At 40.1% G+C, this 24,182-nt stretch overlaps 1 protein-coding gene across 3 annotated transcripts in view; it reads right to left on the bottom strand.

Moving 5' to 3' along the window:
- The window catches only part of pitpnm3 (PITPNM family member 3), a 105,721-nt gene extending 81,835 nt beyond the window's left edge, over positions 1 to 23,886 (bottom strand). For all 3 annotated transcript variants that reach the window (XM_080888877.1, XM_080888879.1, XM_080888878.1), the window contains exon 1: positions 23,369 to 23,886. In XM_080888877.1, the coding sequence (XP_080745003.1) occupies positions 23,369 to 23,393 (25 nt within the window). In that variant the 5' untranslated portion in view covers positions 23,394 to 23,886. The remainder of the gene's footprint in view (positions 1 to 23,368) is intronic.
- Between the last annotated feature and the right edge of the window lie 296 nt (positions 23,887 to 24,182).

Genomic DNA, 24,182 nt, shown 5'->3' with positions numbered 1-24,182 from the left:
CAGTGGGTCAAAACTGAGAAAACACAATGTCAACTCCACTGAATGTGCTGGATCTCAAGTGAAGTTCAAAAGGCCTGTACCAAAGTTCAGATGATGTTTATTTACTGTTTTTCTCCTTGGGACAGCAATGTGATAAAGCTCAAAGAAAGATTCCTCTGACCTCTGCTGCATTGTGATGATGTACTGGTAATGAACCACATTTCCTTCTTGACTCCTCCTGGTTTAATCTTAAAGCAACATTTTCGCATCTCCTTCAATGTGCAAGAATTCACTGGGCAGTATAACTTTTAGAATAGAACAGAATAGAATAGAACTTTATTAATCCCTTGGGGAGGTCCCTTCAGGGAAATTATGAATTATTTAGGAATTATTGTGAATTATGTCCTTCATTGCAAACCTACACGTGTAAGTTTACACTACAAATTTGTAATTGTTTAAAGCGATGTGTAAAAATACAGCTTATAAGGCAACAGGAAGAGTTTGCACAATATTAATTGAAAGTCAATATTCTGTATGACCACCTTTACTCTTCAACACACTCTGAACTCTCTCTAGCAAGCTTTCCTGTAATTTCTTTAAGTAGTCCTTAGGAGCAGTTCTCAAGGACATTCAACACTCTTCTTGCCTGCCTTTTGCTCCATTCTCTCTCAAGATAGTCTCACACTGCTTCAATAATATTGTGGTTAGTGCTCTAGGAGGGCCAGTCCATGACTGTCAGTGCTCCACTCTGTGTTTTTCCCCATAGAGGCTTTTACCTCATTAGCACTGCGTTTACCATCATTGACCCGTGGAAAAATAAAGCCATTGATAATCAAATGCTTTCCAAATGGTATTGCATCGTGGATCAAAATTTTACTTTATTTTCTGCGTTCATAATTTCATCAATCTTCGCATCATCCCCAACACCACTGTCAGAAATGCAGCACCAAACCATGACAGGGCCTCCACCGTGTTTTACAGGTGGCTGTGAACACTCACTGTTGTACCTCTCTCTTGATTTCCTTCATAAATATTGATGATTGTTTGAATCAGATATTCCAGAATTGGACTCATCACTATATTGCCATTGATTTTTGCTCCAGTTTTTGTGTAATTTGGCATACCTTAGCTTTTTCTCCCTGTTTCTCTTACTTAAGAACGGCTTCTTCACAGTGACTCTTTCACTGAGACCATTTCTATTGAGGCTTCAGTGAAGAGTCAACTACAGATTGAGATTGCAAGATTGCATGTCTCAGATTGTGTGTCAGGTCGTTGCTGGATTTTCAGTTTTATCTTTCTTTTTTTTGCATGACTTTGTGCATGACTTTCAGATACTGTTACTCAACTGTTTTTTTAAAAGCCTACCACTTCTTCTATCCTCCACTTGTCCAAGTTCTTCAAATTCTTTAAGGACACACTGGCACAGCATGCTGAGATATGCCAGGTTTTCAGGTGTTAGCTAGTGCAAAAATACTATTTATGTCTGTTAAATGATGCTATCTTTGGCAGTTTTCATAGATTCAGCTAACAAAATCAGAACAAATTATATGTTTTAAGATGGGACCTAGTAACAGTGCTTAAAGGTAACTAAAACTGATTCTTTGTCAAGCTGTCTGTTATGTGTAGACAGAACATTTATGTTTGAATGATTCACAAATCAAGGTTAAGTGGCTTAACAAACAAAAAATATTTTATCTAAAAAAATGGTTAGGTATCTACACTTGACTGAAAACGAGTGAAAACAAATTAATTAATTAAAAAAAATAAAAAACAGCCAACCAGCCAGCCTTTAGCAAGCCTAGAGAGCTATTGCTTAAGAACACTTTAGGTCTTGCACCTTGAAAGCAAAAAGACTTGTTGCACAGCAGCATATGTGATGAAAATTGCTAAATTATACCACCAATCATAGAAATCATGCAAATCCTAAATATTTAGCAAAGACAGAAAGACTGAATCTGACTACATTTCCATACAACAAGTTCTGCCAATTCAATTGTGCACTGAGGATATTTAATGATATCGATCTACTGTAATGTATCAATCTACTTGCCTGGAACAGGCAAAGAGCAGAGGCATGCTGGCACAGGTGCATGTCTGTTCACACAATAGGTGACGAGAGAGTTTATTTACAATTTATAGCCGATACCAGGGAGGAAGAACCGAATAGTACGATAAAAATGATCTAATCTATTGTAATTCATAGATGTAATGACTAAACATAAGTTTACAGATACCTACTGAAAAGCTAAAATTGTATTAAGTTATAGCATTTGACTGTTCCGGCTCTTTCCATATGTGTAAATCTGCAGAATGCAATGCAATGCTAACACAGCATTAGCTAACTTAATAGTTAGCTAATGTATATATTAAAAACCTCAGAGGTGTATAATGGCTCAGTCACACTAGGGTAAAAAACAGGAAGGCATCATTTGCCCAATGATTGCATGGAAGTTTTTGGCATTCAGCAACCAATTTCAAGTAGTTGTGCAAGATTGCAAGGCAGCTGAACAGGCCCTCTGATGGAATCTGTCTCCAAAACATTGCAGTCTGTATCTGATTGACTGCAATCACTCTCAGAGCGATTGGTGAAGGTTTGCAAACAACCACCATCTATTATAAATGCAAACAAGCAACCAAGCTGGTTGCCAGCTGGTTGTAACCTAGTTATATTCCAGCAAACACCTATTTAGCCATTTAGCTTTTAAATTATCATCCTCCAGCTACTACATCACTGAGTAATTTCTGAATTTCTGTTTCAAATCTATGAGGTTCAGGTTCAACAAAAGATTTATAACAGACAGCAACAGAATTGCAATTTTCGCTAATTTATCACAGTTAATTGCTCCATTATCACAAATTTATTTACCAGCTTGACCCCAATTGCAAAGTAACAGCAGACTGATAGTAGACTGACTTCATCTTGATGCCATTTAATTGTTGTTTTGACGTAGCAAAAATGAAGACGGCTCCTGAATGTGAGCAGTCACAGGATCTTTCAAGCAATGATTTCAAAGGCAACAAGACTGCAATTTATTGCACCATTGCAATCGTTTTGATTATGCGTTGGTCTCAAACCACTGTTTTGCATAGTGTGACTATAGTATAAGCCTGGCTAGGAAGAACTTATTTTTTCTTGTTGTAATATGAAGCCACACAGGCTCGGATCGTATAGCTTCATATTACGTCACATCTAGGCTGGATCTTTACTCACACTGGACTGCTGTGAGGTAGCTCTATGATTATGGCATAAGGAATAACATGGATAGATGACTCAGTAACCTTGCTTTTCTCCCATAAAGGATGATGACATAAATAATCAACAGGCCTAATAAATAAGGATTAGGGTGAAGTTTGCTCTTCAACCTTTGACTTAGCAGCAACTTTCTCTATCAGCAAATTGTCCTCAAGGGACTATGGGATCCCTGAACCACAACGCAGCCTTTTCCCTTTTCTCTGCAATGGAGAATGATTGAGCAGGCTCAAGCGTGGATTAGTCCAGTCCTTGAGTGAGCATTTATTGTGCATCAACATTCAGACCAGCAGCAGCACCCCTAGCCAAAACTGCATTTTTCCAGCACATTACACAGGAATCCCTTATATACCATCCCTGAGCACTAATTTGTGTCAACAACCGGTCAGGGAGCCCAACGTACACAGAGCAAGGCAATCTAGCCAAAATATAATTCTCTGCTCACAGACAAATAAGCAATTACTGCACCAAACACCAAGATGATTGCTATTTCCAGGAAAACACTTGAAATTGGAAATATTCCTCCACCCACTTTAACAAAATGGAAACAGGAGCTATAAATACATTTAAAATGCTCAGCAAAGCCTTGACCAGAAGACAGGTAAGTACAGCAGACAAAGCGCACATTATTCTATTATTCTGTAAGTGAGTCAGCAGTACAATGCTATGAAACGACAGACAGCTGGCATGCCTGCTTGTGGTAGCCCACTTGCCTACCCTCTCATTTATATTTTATGTATTGTGTCAGACTGACTTCTGGCAGTGGCACAGACATCAAAACACAGCACGAAATACAAGATGAGATGGAGGACAATCTCTGGTGTATTCATCTTTGCCTGGTACAAGATTTGGAATGCATTTGGTTGTTCATTTGAGCTGCATTAGTTCTAACTATATCAACAGGGTCACACTTAATGGAAGAAATAATAATGAAAACATTATTTTTATTTGTGTGCAAAAAGGATGTATTAGAACGATTTTATCCACCTAATTTAGGTGTTTGGCTTACATCCTGGACAAGAGATTATAGATTTATGCCTAAATGATTATGAGAGCAGAACTACTAATGCTGGCATTCACATTGTAGCCCGTGGTTCTGATTCAAAAAGGGGAAATAATGCACAATCACACAAGCAGTACCTTTGAAAGGTGCTTTTTCTTTCAACAATCCCTGCAACCCCTGCATTCCCTGCCATCTGCAGTTATAAAAGATGATGGGGAAGATTGGTATATTTATCCTTTTCTGCAGTGTTTGATATTTGTCTGTGACGTTCATGTGGTGTCAGGGCAAGTATGGGATGGATGCTCTGGATTTATTTACTGTGTATTCTTATTGTACGTTACTGTATTGTTGATAGGGCTGTTCGATGACGATATATATCGGATGACGATATAAAAACGTCTATCGTTTCATTTTCATTTTCAAAATAAACTGTTGTGGTTAGCAACAACGACAGTAACACCATCGCCTCTCTCTCTCTCTCTCTCCCCTTTGTTGGCAATAACAGAGGTCAAACGTTTACTATAGGTCTTTACCAGGTTTGCACACACAGTAGCTGGTATTTTGGCCCATTCCTCCATGCAGATCTTGGGGCTGTCGCCGAGCAACACGAACTTTCAACTCCCGCCACAGATTTTCTATGGGGTTGAGGTCTGGAGACTGGCTAGGCCACTCCAGGACTTTCAAATGCTTCTTACGGAGCCACTCCTTTGTTGCCTGGGCGGTGTGTTTTGGATCATTGTCATGTTGGAAGACCCAGCCTCGTTTCATCTTCAAAGTTCTCACTGATGGAAGGTGGTTTTGGCTCAAAATCTCTCGATACATGGCCCCATTCATTCTGTCCTTAACACGGATCAGTCGTCCTGTCCCCTTGGCAGAAAAACAGCCCCATAGCATGATGTTTCCACCGCCATGCTTCACAGTAGGTATGGTGTTCTTGGGATGCAACTCAGTATTCTTCTTCCTCCAAACACGACGAGTTGAGTTTATACCAAAAAGTTCTACTTTGGCTTCATCTGACCACATGACATTCTCCCAATCCTCTGCTGTATCATCCATGTGCTCTCTGGCAAACTTCAGACGGGCCTGGACATGCACTGGCTTCAGCAGCGGAACACGTCTGGCACTGCGGGATTTGATTCCCTGCCGTTGTAGTGTGTTACTGATGGTGACCTTTGTTACTTTGGTCCCAGCTCTCTGCAGGTCATTCACCAGGTCCCCCCGTGTGGTTCTGGGATCTTTGCTCACCGTTCTCATGATCATTTTGACCCCACGGGATGAGATCTTGCGTGGAGCCCCAGATCGAGGGAGATTATCAGTGGTCTTGTATGTCTTCCATTTTCTGATGATTGCTCCCACAGTTGATTTTTTCACACCAAGCTGCTTGCCTATTGTAGATTCACTCTTCCCAGTCTGGTGCAGGTCTACAATACTTTTCCTGGTGTCCTTCGAAAGCTCTTTGGTCTTGGCCATGGCGGAGTTTGGAGTCTGACTGTTTGAGGCTGTGGACAGGTGTCTTTTATACAGATGATGAGTTCAAACAGGTGCCATTCATACAGGTAACGAGTGGGGGACAGAAAAGCTTCTTACAGAAGACGTTACAGGTCTGTGAGAGCCAGAGATTTTCCTTGTTTGAGGTGACCAAATACTTATTTTCCACCCTAATTTACGAATAAATTCTTTACAAATCCTACCATGTGAATTCATGGATTTTTTTTTCACATTCTGTCTCTCACAGTTGAAGTGTACCTCTGGTGCAAATTACTGACCTCTGTCATCATTTTAAGTGGGGGAACTTGCACAATCGGTGGCTGACTAAATACTTTTTTGCCCCACTGTAGTATGTATGAATGGTGACATTCAACAATGGTAGAGTATAGCAGTTAATGTTGGGAATAAAGCTGTGATTCTACTGTACATAGTGAGCTTGGAAGACTTGGTCATGTTTGCATTCTACATGAAAGCAGGCAAACACTCTCAAAGGGCAAAACACAAACTTTCAGGCTTGTATGGTTACAAGTCTCTACCTGTATGTAATATCTGAGCCGTCACTCTCCACTGTGCTATCCATTTTACTGTCAGCTGTTTGAAAGAGCCGTGATGTGAAAGCGTACTGATGGGAGGAGGCGTTCCTGCATGCCACAGAGTTGAAAAGGATGGTGGGCAAGGAAAGCACATGCTGAGTGTGAAGAGAAGCCCATGGGGTTCACAGCATCCTAACTACTTTAAAAATAAAAACTCTTACCGGTACTTTCCACATATACCAAGTCAGCTGCTGCCTTAAAAAACAGCCAAGCAGGGCGCTCCATTGTGGGATTTGATTTGTCGAGTGCCCTGCATACACTGTCAGTCACCTTATGAGATCCAAGTGTTTTTAAAGTGCTACTTTTTTATTCAGTGGACCTACAGCTGGCACCGATACCAATCTAATGAATATTCTGTGGATGCTACTACATTCAGTTTACTTTTGGAGCTGCGCATGCACTCTGAATGCATTATTAGGTTTAGGAAATCTAACCAATTGCTTGGGTGGCTGAAACCTCACACCAGAGTGCCTATATCACCACGCAGTGCCTTCCCCACTGGGTAATGGAAATGATTGCTGTAAGTCCCCACAGGGCATTCATCCTACACTATACCCCAACAGATACTGGTGACAGCTTGAAAGAAGTACAGACTATGATCAAGCAAACTGCAAACAGTATAAATTTCAGCATCTTGCTGGTTTATGGAAACCAACAGGCTTTAGTAAGCCCTATTAGTAACTGAAAATTAATATTTTGAGTCAGACTGCTGAGACTAATAGTCCTCTTCTATCTACTTTCAATGCATATGTGAATTGCAGTTACCCCAGTATTCACTTAGCTCTAAAATAGAGTCAGTCCCATGTTAAAATGTCCAACAGCAACATGGTTGCAGCCAACCACAAAATACTGTTTAGGTTTCTATCGCTAATTTCCTCTTTTTATCCACACCTGTGTTTATTTATTTATTTAAAAACACACCCATTTGGATTAGGCATAAAGTCACAAAAACCTGTAGCCAGTAGATGTCTGGTAACCATCAACTCGAGTGACTGAACCTGACCTCTCAAACTTGTTATCTAAAAGTAGAACGGTTTGCTGCAGGGTAAGACTGTCCTAGAAGTTTGAGCTCCAGTTTTGAAAAGTGACATTATAATATTTCTATAGTCTCTTACTTAGCACTAATTAGTAGGTACCTATGTCTATGATTTGCACCCATACAGTTAACGAATACAATTTGGTTGCTTAAGCTCTAACTTCTCATTCAAATATGGCAACTCCAAATCCAAAACAAAACAAAATCAACACGGCAGCAGATAAAACCCTAACAGGCTTCACAACGTAGACTCCAGAAATTATTATACATACTCTATGGGGTGAGTAGGTACCTGTCCTACAGGTTTAATGGCCTGGGTTCATAATCTTCTTCGCCTTGTAAAACTGCCTTAGATTAACGGACACTTTTTAATCCATCCATTTAGTGCAGCTTGCTTCACAACAACATCTTGTCACCACTTAGCTCTACTAAGTATGCTGTGAAGAGTGTTGTTTTCTGTACCCTTGCCACTCCCAGTGCACACACATTTTTTGTGATGCATTTGCACAGGAACACGACTGTTGATGTAATCGGGTTGTAGTTCCAAGTCCCAGTTGTGTTTAATTATTAACACCACTTAACACTGAAAGCTCTAAAACACAAAAGTGCTGTGTTTTTAAAAACAAATTGGAGGAAAGAAGTATTGGAAGTCATGACAGCATACTGTGTCATTAACTACCCCTCGCCTCTTACTGTTCTTTCGACAGTGATGCTTTACAGGAGAAACGCTTTCGGGAAGATAAAGATTCAGAAAGTCAGCTTAGTGAGAGTGAACTGAACGAATCATAACAAATAAACAGGTCAGACACAGGACTGTCATCCTGGAGTTAAAGTCCATGTCCTATATGAAATCAGAAGTTCTTCTGGACTATTTTGAATATGGTTGACTTAATCACAGTTTATTTACATTTATTAATACATGCATATATACATTTAATACATTTGTACACACATATATATTTATGCACATTTTCTGTTATAGCAATATTTTTGCAGTAAGCCCTCAAGGCAAACTTCTCCCATTTGCCAGTGCTTTTAAATGAAGGCTACTCTCAGGGAACTCCTAACATGTTTGTGTTTATCAATATCTGATCTTGATCTTACAATATTCATTTGCAGTATGTATGTTGAAGCGCCTACAGTGCTTAGTTAAGATTAGAGAAAGACTGTGGTCTGGTTTTAAATTCAGCAGCGGCTGTGGATGCACGGTGCACATTTATTTTATTTTGCACTTTTATGGTGCAATAATAATAATAATAACAGCTTTAACAAACAAATGGGTTTGTTTTCTGAGGGATGACTCAGATATGCTAAAACTGTTCAAACAAAATTGATAATTCATCAGTTACTCTGATCATACTGCCTTTGTCTGCAAAAATCAAAGACAAAATCCAAACAGCTGCTCTTTGAAATTGAATGTGCAACTTATGGAAACTAACAAAGACCGAGGGAGAGAAGCTCAGCACTTCACTGGACAATGTTCAAAGAAAGCCCATGTCTAAATATCTAAAAAGCTTTCCTTCAGAGCAGCAACACAGCAACACGAGGCTGCTCGTGATTCATCCTTCTTTCATCTCTTTCTTTCCTTTATTTACTTGCAACAGCGTTTAAACAGAAGCCTGCCGCCAGCTGAAATGGTGAGCTGACAGTATCTGTTACCAAAGCACCTCCACTGCAATCACCCTCTATCTGCCACTTGCATACAGCAATGAATCAAGAGCTTTGCTGCACACATGTTGTGGCAGTGTTGCATGTGTGAACAATTTGCCGCAGGAATTTTTATGCATCAAATGTTTTGACTTTCAAAGTAAGCGGAGGATGATTAGCTCAAAATAACAGGTGAATTTCAAGCATTTTGACATACATCATACGCCTCTCACCCCTTTAAAACTGCTCCTACCCTATTTTTCAGCTACAGAAGCCAGCTATAAAAGAAAAAAAAAAAACTATCAAGGGCGATGTATGTAATTTTCTCACCACAAAATAGGTGAAAAATAGCACTGTATTCAGCAGTTCAGCAGCCACATATTTAGAAACCAACAATAAAGCAAAAAGAAGAATGAATGCTGGACATGCATCACGTGGGGGTAAATAAATACTGCTCCAGCAATTTCTGCTGAATGCTTAGTACAATCCTAGTTGTTCATGGTGAGCAAACACCTCCAAATTGTGTCACAATTTCAGCTTCAGCATGAATTCAAACCAGAATATATGAAATGTTGGTGTGGAGGGGTTTAAATTTTCACAGACACCTGAATGGGACAAAAGTGACACTAAGTAATATAACTAATAAATGCTCTATATATTAATGTTATGCTATTATTAACTGTCCAGTGTTCAATATGTTATTATTTCCATGTTTATAAATAAATAATTTATACAAATATGCAATTATACACTCACAAGCCACTTTATTAGGTATTAGGAGATTTTGGTCCATGTTGAGGTGACAGCATCACACAGTTGCTGCAGATTTGTCAGCTACACATATACAAATCTTCGGTCACCATACCCCAAAGGTACTCAAGTAAGCTGATTGGTAGTTGGGTAAAATGTGTTAGAGAAAATATCCCACACATATTACACCAACACCAGCCTGAACCCTTGGCACAACTGGCCAGATTCTGACCCCACTGTCCAAATGTCACAGCAGACATGAAGATCAGACCTAGCAGTGTTTTTCCCAATCTGCTATTGTATTGTGCTCTTCTGCCAACCTTGATTGTAACAAGTGGCTATTAGAGTTACTGCTGCCTTTCTATCAGCTCAAAGCAGCCTGTGACCTCTAGTATCAATAAGACATTTTAGATGGATAGATAATTCAGCATCTGGTAAGTTTAGTGTATAACATGGTTGTGTCATTGTTGTACAGTTATGATGGGCCAAAAACTCTGCTGCAGGTTTCCAAACACAGCAAAACGAGTGAAGACAAAGAGACTGTAACAAAAAAAAAAAGCAAACTCCTTCATCTTCAGGCAGTATAAACACATTAAGTAGGATTTATCTACTTAAAGAAACTTCCCTGGATTAGGCACTGACCAACTACTGGACTGCATCTTTCAAGCTCCAGCTGACTCTCCGCCAACAGAAGCTACTTGGTTTTCCTTTAAGGATGTTTATCTGTCAATGCAAATGGTGTTTAGCTGCTTTCAGTTAGTTGAGCCAAAGAAAAGCATACGCTGCATGGTTGCTTGAAAAATCTCTTAGAGGAATTTCTGCTTTACAGCAACCAAAAAATATTAAGAATTCAGATTTTTACAACATTACAGGCAAGAGTGAATATTTAAAAATCTGAAGTCAGAGTTCTAATAGAGTATTTTCATTTGTGAAGGTGTTAAAAGCAAATGGGCTTTAACTCTGTTACGAAAAAAGACACACAAAAATGTGTAAAGAGTTCAATCAATAAACAGGACTGGAATGGAAATTAAAAAATTAAATCAATATCCAGCTGTACTTAAGGTGATAAGTTGCTGTATGTGTGACTAGTCTGTACTTATAAATCAAAAGCAACATCAACAGTATAATAAGTGAGCAAAGAACATCTCTCATCCTGCATGACTCATATGTTATAGGACATTCACAGTGGGAGAAAAACCTCTCTCTGACTCAGGCTATTCTATTTAAACAAACCCTACAATTTATTAATCTATATGCTATTTCCCATTGATTTTCAGCCTGTTTGCTATATTTAAGTAAAATTCAGTAGAAATACATTAATTTGAGGTGGGAATTACCAGGCTCGATTTCACAATGTGAAACATTCTTTTTAGTAGACTACTGTGACTGAGCCATTGCTTTGCTCTAAATTAGTAGGTAGCTTTGTCCAGCTAAGTGTGCCCAGTGTTGGATGGTTTTTCGGTTGAGTTGATTTAACTTAAGTTTGCTCAGCTAATATTACTTCAGGATGGTGGTGCATGAGATGAGCCCTCTTGTTCGTAATATTCCCAGAGTATTATAATTTATTTAATAAACTATCTATACCTGGTGTTTCTTGTATCAACACAATATCACAATACAAATATCGCAATGCAATTTTTCCCCCCTAACCGTTATCTGTAGCACTGTAATAAGGGCAAGTCTTCACTACTCAGTAGCTGCAGCTGTTGAAGAGACTGTGAAACTAGAGATTCAGGGAGAGAAACAGGAAACAGTTCTGATGCACCTCCTGAAAGATTTATAATTGAACTCATTTATCTTTCTAGCTTCCCTAATACATAAAATACAAGTCTGCCAAAAACTCTACTAAGATAATATCTCACCTCAGGCTGACGCTTATATAACCTCAATAATTTTGTTAAACTATTTGTAAAAAAAAATCAAGTAATGAATACACATAATAAACACATAGTACATAAAAGCTTCAGCACATAATGAGGTTATAAACACGACAACATTTGGTGGTATCAAGCCCACAAAGAGTACTAAATCTGTGGTTCATTAGCTGGTAACGTATCCAGAGGTTGTGGTAATTCATCTATATCATCTGCAAGTTGATCATGCACCTGGCTTTAATTGCAGTGAAATAGCCAAGCAGGTGGCTTTGCAGGAAGTCACCATTTCTCAAAATCACGCAGCATCTATTCATGTGTGTTTTGTGTTTTTTGGAGGGTTTTGTTTTTTTTACAAAGTGGAACAAAAGGAGTGCTAACAAAAGGAACAAAGTGAATTATAAATTCAGCAGAATGCAGACATTAAACCGCCTTAAAAACTTGCTGATACACAGTGGTGCAAAAAGGTTGCTAAGAGAGCATGCTGTGTTATTTTCAATGTAATGCAGTAACTACTGCAGAGAAAACACCTCTTTATAACGCACTGTTCTTCTCAGATAGTTATGCTCTACAGGTTTTCACATGTTTAACAAGAGTGTGTTCACACTTGCAAGTGTTGTTTAGGTTTTATGTATTATAGGATTCACACTTCTAACATGTAAAAGTTGTAAATACAATGAACAAAGAGGTTATATGAACTAACAAGTACCTCTTATTCTGCAATATCCTACATTGTCCCACATGCAAGATTCAAAGCACTGTTCTTATTCTGGTGACTGAGTAGGCACTTAGTCAAAGGAGCTTGCAAAGAAAAGCGTCTGGACTTCTTTAAGTTGCTTGAAGATGTTTCACCTCTCGTCCGAGAAGCTTCTTCAGTTCTAAGGTCAAATGGTGGAGAGTCCCAGATTTAAACCTAGTGGGAGTTTCCCCCCACAGAGGGACAAAAGGACCCCCTGATGATCCTCTAATCGCCTGAGCCAAGGTGTGAAAATGGGTGTGGGTCCCAATCAGCCAGGGTTTCGGGTGAGCTCATTGTGAAACCTGGCCCCACCTTATCATGCGAATTCCTGAGGTCAGATTGCCCAGGATGTGAGTGGGCGTTAAGGCGTCTGGGGAGGGAACTCAAAACTGGATTATAGATGGCAGAGAGTTGGTGTCGTAAACCCCCGCCTCTGTTCAAAGATGGTCGCTCACAGTGGACATAGATGGCTTCTTTCACTCCTCTTTCAAACCATCTGTCCTCTCTGTCCAAAATGTGAACATTGGCATCCTCCATTGATGGGAGTCAAAGAGGAAGTACTGGTCCGTGTGTGTGGGCTTCCGGTAAACTTCGATGTTGAGGTTGCCATTCTCTTCAATGTGCACAGCGCAGTCCAGGGAAGGCAAACAGTTATCCTTTGTGTCTTCCCTGGTGAACTTGATGTTTTTATCCACAGCGACTTCACAAGCGCATGGCACAACATAGAAGAGCCACCTCCACAGGACAAGACTCAGAAGTTCATCTGCATCTTAAGGATAAAGGACACTCTTTCGAGGATGCCAATGTTCACATTTTGGACAGAGAGGATAGATGGTTTGAAAGAGGAGTGAAAGAAGCCCTCTATGTCCACTGTGAGCGACCATCTTTGAACAGAGGCGGGGGTTTACGACACCAACTCTCTGCCATCTATAATCCAGTTTTGAGTTCCCTCCCCAGACGCCTTAACGCCCACTCACATCCTGGGCAATCTGACCTCAGGAATTCGCATGATAAGGTGGGGCCAGGTTTCACAATGAGCTCACCCAAAACCCTGGCTGATTGGGACCCACACCCAGTTTCACACCTTGGCTCAGGCGATTAGAGGATCATCAGGGGGTCCTTTTGTCCCTCTGTGGGGGGAAACTCCCACTAGGTTTAAATCTGGGACTCCCCACCATTTGACCTTAGAACTGAAGAAGCTTCTCGGATGAGAGGTGAAACGTCTTCAAGCAACTTAAAGAAGTCCAGGTGCTTTTCTTTGCAAGCTCCTTTGACTACGATGACCTGGATGACTGAGAACCTTCACAGACGAGTAGGCACTTAATTACACTGAAAGCTTTATCCATCTTCTCTGGTAGTTATGAAGTGCTTACCCTCACAGAGAAGTTACATATGTGCATTAGTCAAGACTGCACCTGATCTCCTTCTTAATAGCAACAGCCAGCAAGAAATAAAAGAAGGAAAGCGTGTCTCGTGTAGTGGACAGGACCATCACATTGGTCATAAACTAAATTTGCCACAAAAAGTTGTTTACTTCCACTTGAGAGGGACTGCTTCAGGAATTAAGAGAATAAACCTTAAATTTTATGAGAATGAAGTTATTATTACCTTTTGTACACGTGCACAGATAGATGAGGCATCTATTTTAAGTACACTAATGGAAATTTGTAGATCAACATCATTCTTCCATTTTTTGTGTGCAAGAACACAAATAATATACACTCACCAGTGTTGTTCAGTATGAACAAAAGCACGGATCCATCGTGCCTCATATCAAAGTTCATGCTGTTTCTGGTGGTGTGATGATGTGGTACACTTTGCTTAGTATTGCAGTGTAACTAAAAAAGTGTACCTAATGAAGTGGTCAGTGAGTGACAGAAAGAATTAATTTATATTTTATTAACAGTTAACAATTTCAGGGTTTGTCATGACACTGAGCTGTTATTTGTTTCTCGAGTTTGGTGGTATAAAGGTGTGCTATTGTCATTAAAATGACAAAGTTACTTAGGATTATTATAGATGTGTAAATGTCACATTCTTCAGTTTATGTCACAATTATACATGTATTTGGCATAAAATGAGATACTATTGCATACATTATAATAACTTAAAAATATATGCAAATGGATCCTGTAAGATTTACAACCTGACTGCACAGCAATAACACTTGGCTGATATGCCTGGATTTATTGGCGTCACATTTCGGCTTTTTGGCCCACATGGTTCACAGGCTACATTAAGTGAAACTTAATAGACACACATTAATCTGCAGAGCATTAACACAGGACCAATCTTTTCTACTGGATAGCAGCAGCTTTTGAAGTTTTGAAATTAGAGATTCAGGATAGTAACTCCAGGAGAGAAATAAGAAATAGTTTTGGTGCAGCTCCTGAAAGATTTATAATTGAACTCATTTGTCTTCCTGACTTCCCTATTACATAACATGCCTCAACATCTCTGTCAAATACTTTACTAAGAAGATAACATCTCACCTCCGACTGCACAGCTGACTCCAGCTATGCAGAGAATGACTCTTGTGTAAACTCCTGCGTTAAATTTAACCATGAGCTAAATTGTTTGGCTTCCAATATTCACAAAAAGAAAAGCTTAACATAAAACATGACATTCTCATTTTGTCCTGCGTTATAAAATCCAGTGCACCACTTTCCTGTATCTCTAAAAACACCAAACTCATTTCCTGCTCGGCGAGTTCTCGTCCCGGAGAATCAAACACTGCTCTTCTGAAAGAAGAGCTGCTGACGTCTTCAAATTACGCACAAGGTGTCCTTCAGTTTCTGTGCCTTGACTGTCGTCCAAGACTTATTGGAAGCCTAGAGATAAGAGTTCATTTTTAAAGAGGAGGTTGTGCTGTGGAACTGGAGGAAGTCAGAAGTTTGCAAGCAAGGAGACCATAGTTTGTCCTGTTTGGGAGATGCTTTTTAGTTTTGCTTTTACTGGTTATGTTTAAGATAAGATTGTGGTTTCATAGCATTAAGCTTGGATACCGAAAAATTAAGCTTACCCAGTAACACATATAGACACTTTATCAGTGTCTATATACGCTGAGTTGAGTATGACAGACCTGCCTTACTGTCACCTAAAATGGCCTATATTTGTATAGCGTCTACACCTCAGACAAGAAAGGAAACTTTGTGTGTAATTTGGAGGGATATTGTGGCATCTCTACTAGTACTCTAGGTGAAATGACAAAAAGAAAGCCTTTGTTTTTCAATTGACTCATGTTTTAAGCTCGGGAAAACTAATCATGTTAAATAATTGTGATCTCAAAACTGACTAAAATTTTCATGGTTATATAGTTTTTGCCAGCTGGGATAGGCTGCAGCTCACCATGCAACCCTGACTTGGACAAGCAGAGGATGGATGGATGGATGGATGGATGGATGGATGGTTTTTTTATCTAACCACAACCTTTATATTCATCTTTCAACAGAACAAAAATCTGCCAGTAAAGCAGTCCACTGTTAAGAAATCATTCTTACTGCCACGTCTTATTGAACTAGACATGTAATAACGATCATTTGTGTAGGCAAGATAAAAGTATTGCAGTTTTGAATGTGAAAATTGCTTCAGTGTGAGCCTGCAGAAGGTTAAAAGTGCTGTGGGTTTTGAAAATAAGGAGCAAGCCCTCAGCATTGAAGATGGCCCCATACCGAGGATCACTCTCCATCAGAGACCTCATCTGCTTTTGATCAGCTGCTACCTAAAGAAATTTCTTCCAGTCAGAGCTTTATCTCTCACTGCCCTCTTAAGCCCAGTTGGCCTGTAAGCTACACTTGTGCCAATCTGCTCATTTTATAATTACCAGAATTTAATACTCAAGGAAGTCTAAACAACTAACAGCCCCTAAAAGAGCAATGGGCTGCAGTGGCAGGCAGGAAGAGCAGAAGAGCTCTCTGGTGGTGCAAACCACTTCTGAGTGATTATTGGACAAGCCACAGCATCAGAGTGTGATATCTGCATTGTCAAAGGGAAAACCAATTTAGCTTTTCTTTTGTGAATGAACAAGAAGGAGGAAACTGCTGATATTACAACACGAAACATGTCCCAGTAAAGATGAAGCTGACTAGATGTAGCACTGAGCAGATTCTTTGTCGGCTCAGTCTTTTTATGTCGTGCCTCAGCAATCGTCTCATGGTAAACAATAAACAACAATATACCCAGCCCTGCAATGCAAATAACTATTAGTCGTAGTTTTTGTAATGCAATTAAGCCTGCATGCAAAGCTTAAATCAATCAGTACAGTCAACGAGAGACACAGATCACCTTCGTGTATGCCATTACCTAAACTTTAGCTGCACAGATCAGCACTTCCAATTGACTGTTAATGGACTGCTACACTACGATTAGATAATGATTATCATTGCTGACCGTGTTCTGCATCCCTGTCTGTCTGTGCAGTGATGGCCACATATTGCTGTACTGTTTGTCTTGCTTGAAGAAGACTTCTTGCTGGTTTACATTGTGAAGTCTACAGTTTATGGTAATATAATCTAATACTGGATTGGTTATAAATAGAGATGTGGCATAAATCAGAATTTTAGTACCTGACAGCAAAGCAGTCACTGCACTACCACTAAGCAATAATAAAATTCTACACAGAATTCAAAGAACACAAACCATTAAATGAAATGACCGAAAGATAAATTATGTTCTGTCTAGGTTGTGTTTAAAATATTTTATAATTTGGCTCACGTGCAGAAGCAGAAACAAGATGTAAAACCAAAAGTAATATAGTTTTTCAACCTTTTAAGTTGATGCGACAAACCTGTTAGCAAAGAAATGCCTGTTTATGGTTACATTATTTTTATGTAAACCCATATTTACTGAGTTTTTGATCACCACCATCTCCTGAGACAATGATGGTAAGCACTTTTCTACTCTACCTGCTCACTCAGCATGTTTTAAACATTTCTCATTCACCCAAACACTTTTTTCTTCATCTAAGTGCTTTCTATCTACATTCTCGCACACGTGCAGACGCACTCCAATGAATGCACAAGGAGGGTCTTTTGGCATGTAGACTGGAGGGGATCGAACCACCAACCTTCCAATTAGTAAATACACTGTTCTACCTCCCACCGGATATTGTTTAGCTCATTAGCTGCTAAATTTTTTTAGCAGCTAAGGTTTTTATAAGCCAACATTTTTGGTATCGGATAGATGCTGTGCAGCAGCTTTATCAGTACGTTTATTTACTGAAGGCTAAACTAAAGTAAACTAAAACTGTGTCACAATTGCGCCTTGAAATCACAAAAATATTCAGTTTGTGACAAAAAAAAAACAAAACAAACAAAAAAAAATGGAGAAATCTTTTTGAGATGCAGGAACCAATGAATGTTTTGACTTTGCCAACTGACATTTAGAAAAGAAATCTGAAATCAGAATCAGTCAAGAAAACTGCAATTGCTGCATCTCTACTATCAAGTGCAGCTTTTAAAAGCTGCCAAACAATTCATCAACGTGAATGGCGATTTAACTCAGGCCCGTGTGTTTAAAGCCCTGAGCAATGGAAATTACCAGAAACCCAGAATGGTGTCATCTTCCTCGCAACATTTTGTTCCCTACTGGCAGGACACGGGATAGATGTTAAACTAAGTGCTTCTGCTAATAGCTCAGCATTATAATGCTGAGTAATTGTGCCTTTAAAAAAACCTTTTCTGGAGTCTGTGAATATGATTCAGCAAAGCGAAAAATAGAAAACACAGGTTGTGCCTTCCACACCACATCAAGACTTTTGGCTGTGACAGATGACAAGTGAACTATTGCCGTGCTCCAGTTGAGCTGGTCCCCTGCCACTGCCTCTTCTGTGACCTCAAACAGCAGCAGCAGCCTAGCTGCTCTGTGCGTTGTGAATCGCTGCTCCCGGACACAAGCCCACTGTGCCTCCCCATGACAAACAGCTATTAAATTCAAATTAACACTGTTTTGTATGATCAAATAAAATAACAGAGGTCACAGGCTGAATGCATTAGCGCACGCCTCTGTAGAATTCAGAGAACATTGTGTTGCTGTTTGATAAACAAGCTGTCTGGGGACCGTTTTACCAGTTTGACAACACTATACACAGCTGGTGCTGGCAGTATAATGCAGTATATAAAGTATTCATCGTGTCTTAAAGTGAGTGATAAGAATTGGGTTTGGGGAATCACTGACAGTGCAGAATCAATTTTTTTCAGAAAATGTGCCACCAGTCTATTCTCCGTGAAGAAACATCACAAAACAAATTATTTTAACATAAAAATACTGCCATCCCCCCTATTCCCTTTTGCAGAGAGTGAAAAGTAGGAGCAGAAAGAAAGAAAGAAAGAAAGAAAGAAAGGGGAGAGACTGTTCACCAGCATCATCCAGTTCTATTTTTAGCTTGACGGTAAATCTCAGCAAAACACCAGGTAGCCTACCCATTTATTTTATTTGGACAGCAACTGAAAGAAAAGGCTTTCTGGCTGATCTAGATTCATCAGCTCTGAGAAATACAAAAACTCAAAGGTGCAATCTTACACTGAGCTTTGGAATAGTGAGTGAAGTCAAACAGAGGACAAACAGTGGAATCTGTAAGCCTGTACTCTGTGGGGAGGGAGGAGGTGACGAAGATGACCGACGGTGATTCGAAAAAAATTCTTAATAGAGGTATGGCACCACAGTACCTGTCTGGCTCCAAGGTTCAGCTTATAGTGGAAGCAGAAACAGGGATGCACAATCAAGTGTAAAACTGAAGTGTGAATTCCCGTGGCAGCTGGTTGAATTACTGGTCTCATTAAAAGATAATAAACTATCAAATGTAATGTTGAGCTGCTTGCAGAAATAAACATTACACATTTGTATTTCAGGGTAGCACTATTATGATCATATAAAAACCACAAAGGGTTAGGGCTGCTCAATTAATCGAATTTTAATCTCGATTACGATCTGGGCTTTCAACGATCATTAAAAATGACTGAGCTGATTATTAGCACCTCCCTCGTGCTTTACTCTCGCGCTGCTCCGTGGGGCAAATCGAGCGCACCTCTCTGCATTTCGAACACGCGTCACAACAATTAAGAGGACCCGGGGGAAGCTCGGAAAGCTAAGCAGAAGTTATTTGGAGAGGAGAGTGACTGCCGTTGGTTGAAAAGAGAGGTAAAAAAAAAAAAAACTTCAGTGGTGTGGAAACATTATGGGTTCGCGGAGTCAGACGTGGATCAAGTAGACACAGTTTGTACGTAGCTGCACCACAGAACAACACTGCAAAGTTCACTAAACATAGATGTTTACATTTTTCATTTATTACTTATATTGCAAACATTTGCACTGTTATCAGTATTTGCACACTATTTTATATTATTTTTTAAAGTCATTGTTCAATACATTGTTATTGTTAAATAAATATCGTCAAATAATCGAGACCTTCTGCTAGCATGGCTACACAATGAAAAATCCATTAATATTTCTTACACTCTGAGTCACACCTGCTTTATTTTAAGGACCAAAGCTTTACTCCACACAGCTCTTATAATTCCTAAATCCTTATTACTCTGCTCTAATTATCTTTCAGTGTTTGGATGATTAAAACTGAGGCTCTCATCTGTTTTGCTAGACAGTCAGTGAATCTGGGCACGAGGCCATATTTCTGCAAAAGCCGAAAAGGGGAGTACAAACCGAAAGCTTAGATCACACACACTTGCTGTTACACTTTAATGATGGAATACAGAGCATATCCATATTATCTTTGCCTTACATTTCATAGACCCTACACTCGATTATAATGAAGATTTTTCTCCCAAGTGTGTCAAGAGATGATTTTAAATGAGAAGTTCATCCCCTGCAGGGCTCCTATAATTGAAAATGACAAAGTTAAGATCAGCATACATACGTGAAAGATATGAAATTAAAACATCTGCATTGTCCATGTTGCTGGGGCTTTGAAGAGTAATGTTTTGATAGGACCTGTTCTACTTCACAAGTTATACTGGGAACTGAGGTCAAGTGATATTTAATAAAAACAGATACACAGCATGCTTGATATATGGCTGTACTAACAATAACCCCACATAAACTGCGCATCGCCATTAATCTGCCACCAGCCTGCCAGAGCATCGCAGGGTTTGCATGATTTTATAAAGAAGGCTGAAGTAATATAACGCAGCACAGTGTAGTTTCCATTAGCTAGTGAGTTTTACAGCGAGACTCAAAGAAATATAATTAAGATTAACTGGAGAAGACATCCAGCTACAGCTGGTGAGAAAAAAAAAATGGCTTTCCGTGCATCCAGAGAAGCTAATTTGTCTTCTGAGACTGTTTACTAAAAATAAGACTACTCTCTTGATTTCTGTGAAAAACAAACTCCTTCCCATAGAGGCTGCACCTCACTCTCAGGGGCAGGCTGTGCTGCAGCCTTGATGGTTTGATCCCCAGCCCTTCCGTGTGTTGAAGTATCCTTGGGCGAGATAGTGAACCCAAATTTGTTTCCAGTGGCAGGTGAACACCTTGCATGGCAGCTCTTCTGCCACTGGTGAGTGAATGAGAAACACACAAATTGTAATCCACGTACCTTTTGCCTGGGTTTCAGAATAAACTGGATTTTTATTTTGTTGGTTCAGTTTCAGATTTCTGTCAGGATATTACTGGCTCATGCTTCATGCTAAATATACTGTGCTGTCAGTCTTTGTTCAGATCATCATTACTCTCTAGGTTCAGGCTTTTCTGTAACATTGAACTCACATCAGAATTGTGTGGCTAAGGTTTTTAAGGGTCACAAATATAAAAGCTATATTTTTATTTCAAGTGACATCATTTAGGGCAGATTATCAGATTTTTAAAGGACCAATGACTCTTCAGTCACAAACATTTCTTTACCTATACGCAGAAGTTTGTGTCTTGTAAATCGTCATACAAGTTACAAGACTTCACTTCATACACACTTGCATGCCACTTCATTTCGCGTGCCAGTTCACCAGCTTGTTAAGGCAAATATTCAATCTGCCAATCACACAGCCACAAGCCCCAACATTTAGGCATGTAGACTTGTCCAGGATGACTTGCTGAAGTTCAAAAACAAACATCAGAACAAGGAAGAAAGATGATTTAAATGACTTTGAACGTGGCATGGTTGTTATTCCCAGACAGACTGGTCTGAGTATTTTAGAAACTGATAATGTGCTGGGATTTTTTCACACTATCGTTGCTAGATTTTATAGAGTATATAGAGTGGGGTCTGAAATTATCCAGTGAAGCTGCAGTTCTCTGGGTTAAAATACCTCAATGATGGCAGAGGTCAGAGGACAAAGGCCAGTCTGCTTTCATCTGATAAAAAGGTAAGAGTAACTCAAACAGCCACTCGTTAGAACAAAGGTATGCAGAAGAGCATCTCTCTGAACCAGATGGGCAGCAGACACAGCAGCAGAATACCACACTATAGACAATAGAAGACTGGAAAAACTTTGCCTGGTTTAATATCTGCTGTGATATTCAGATTATAGGGTCAGAATTTGGCAAGCAATATGACAGTATGGATCCATCCTGCCTTGTATCAATAGTTCAGGATGGTGTTGATAGTGATGTAATGTGTGTGTGTTCATTAGTAATGAAGTGGCAGTTGATTGTTTGTGGAGCATTCTGGAAAAACCAAAATATTTCTACTGTTTTCTAATGGTAAACACATAAAAAGTGTCTTTGCACACTTCCTGAAAACAAGACAGAATAAGTTAAATAAAGTAAGGAAAGTACTGAAGTGGGAATTTTGTGCACAATTTTAAAATGGTTTGGTCATTTTTGTCTGAATCAGCTTGCTGACAATAGGGATCTGCTTTGTGTTATTTCAGAGATGTTCGCCATTGGATGTCACTGCACCCTGTGACTTTTATGGTGTTTTACTTTGAATCAGAGGAATCGCTACTTTAAAGACCAAGCCACGCCAAATATTATCCCCTCTGTGTTGTGACACTTTCTGCCACCACCTGTAGTAATAATGATTTGATATTTCATTGATCCCTGCGGGGAAATTTTCCGTCCACTCTCAGTTGATGTAAAAGGTCAGAGCGCAGAGGCCACTGTGAGCCTGAAGCTGCCGGAGATTTGGTGACACGCTCACAGGCTTTTCAGCAGAGCAGATGCATGAAAGAAGAAAAGTATCACTACTCACAACATCACAACCCGGACTGATGGTATCATGCGTCCAGGTTGTGAACCCACTTATTAATGTTTGACACTATATCACTGGAGTCTGGCTTATTTGCACAGCAAAACCAAATAAATAAATAAATAAATCCTGGTCTTTCACTACAGCTATAAAACTGCAGCAGGTGCATAGAAAGAGAATAATAGCAGCCCTTTTAAGCACTTCATTTCTAACAGATTAGCAGAAAGAGCGCAAACGCAAACAGGTGGCAAGTGTGAGCAGCAAACCCATCTTTCCAGTGAACAATAAACCTTTTATGCCACAGAAATGTCAGGACTTCAAAGGCTTTTGCTGATACTGTCCTGTCAACACTCTTTCACATTCCACATATCCAATTTAACAATCAAATGAGCTGCATGAGCTATTTTTAGCAATGCTGAACTCCTTTGCATTATTTCCTTTCTTTTGCACTTTGTCCTTGATGTTTATATTGTGATTTACGGTTTCTTTATAGACAGAGTAACGAATGCAAAATGTGATACATGTTGTGACCATTCACCTTTAGTAACACGGGTCTGTCTGTAGGTCACTCGCACCTCACCTGTCCAGATTTGACCCTGCAGCGGCGTCACAGAATCTGACGCAGACCTGCTGTGACACCTTTACGGACACACGGAGACAGGCAAGTCAGACAAAACCGTCTGACTGATATAAAGACGGACTTGGCTGGACAGTCCACCGGACCGCTTCTCACACAGAGGTCTGTATTGACCGTAGCGCATTCCTACGGATAGCCTTCATCCACGCAGCACACGGCTGTGCGCGCCAACATCCAGCAGCAGCACGAGACGCAGGTTTCAACCTGTTAGCACAGACCAGGCATGTAGTGTCTCCTTACCTTTTACTCTCGTCTCCTTTGACATAGTGTCCTCTCCCTTGTGTTTCTGTCAGTCTGCGGCCACTCAGCAATGCTGTCACGTTATTCTCCGTTTATACACCGTTTCGTCGGATAGTTAATTGAACATCGGCTCTTCCTCTGTCCCCTCTCTCCTGGCTGCTGCACCTTGACGCTTGCCAGGCTGAATCAGGGTGAAGTGGGGCACGGGGAGGTCTACAGCTGCCTCATCGGTCTCCTCTCAGCGATGAGATGAGAAAATTAAACAAAATAGCCAAAAACAGGAGAAATCTGCAGCTGTGTTCTCATTCACCTGAGTCAAGACCCTCGGAGCATCGACCCGCCCCTCCGCAGACATACTTTGGCTATGTGGTGTATCTGTGCAGACTTGGCTCACATGTCATGCCCACCCAGCTCCCGTTCCTTTCTCCTCTCCGCCGCTAACAGCAGCCAGAGTTGTGCCAAAGCTCCGGTCTGCAGCTTGACTGCCTCCAGCGGTGCGCGCACGTCCGCGGCTGCTGAAGGGCGTCCGTCTTCCTCTTCCTGTGTCCGTTTTCTGTCTGTGCAAAACACTCAAGGAGGACCCTAAGTGGAGACCTATAAAGCAGCTGGTCCATTGCTTTTCTCATGCCTGGAGCCGTAATGAAAAAGCAGTTTACCAGCTATATTGTCACTGGGACGACACATTTAATTAGCCAAGGCAGTTTAAATCAGTTTTATTTAATCTATCATGCCAGAAGCCTTTGCAGAAATTACACATACTCTGTAAGAAAGGTTGCTGCATTTGTGTGCTGGGGTCCCAAAAGTCCGGTTTAAA

This window comes from Rhamphochromis sp. 'chilingali', assembly GCF_963969265.1.
Source record: "Rhamphochromis sp. 'chilingali' genome assembly, chromosome: 8".
NCBI lineage: Eukaryota > Metazoa > Chordata > Actinopteri > Cichliformes > Cichlidae > Rhamphochromis > Rhamphochromis sp. 'chilingali'.
Note: the sequence above shows the minus strand (reverse complement) of the source record. Positions and strands in the feature narration are given on the sequence as shown.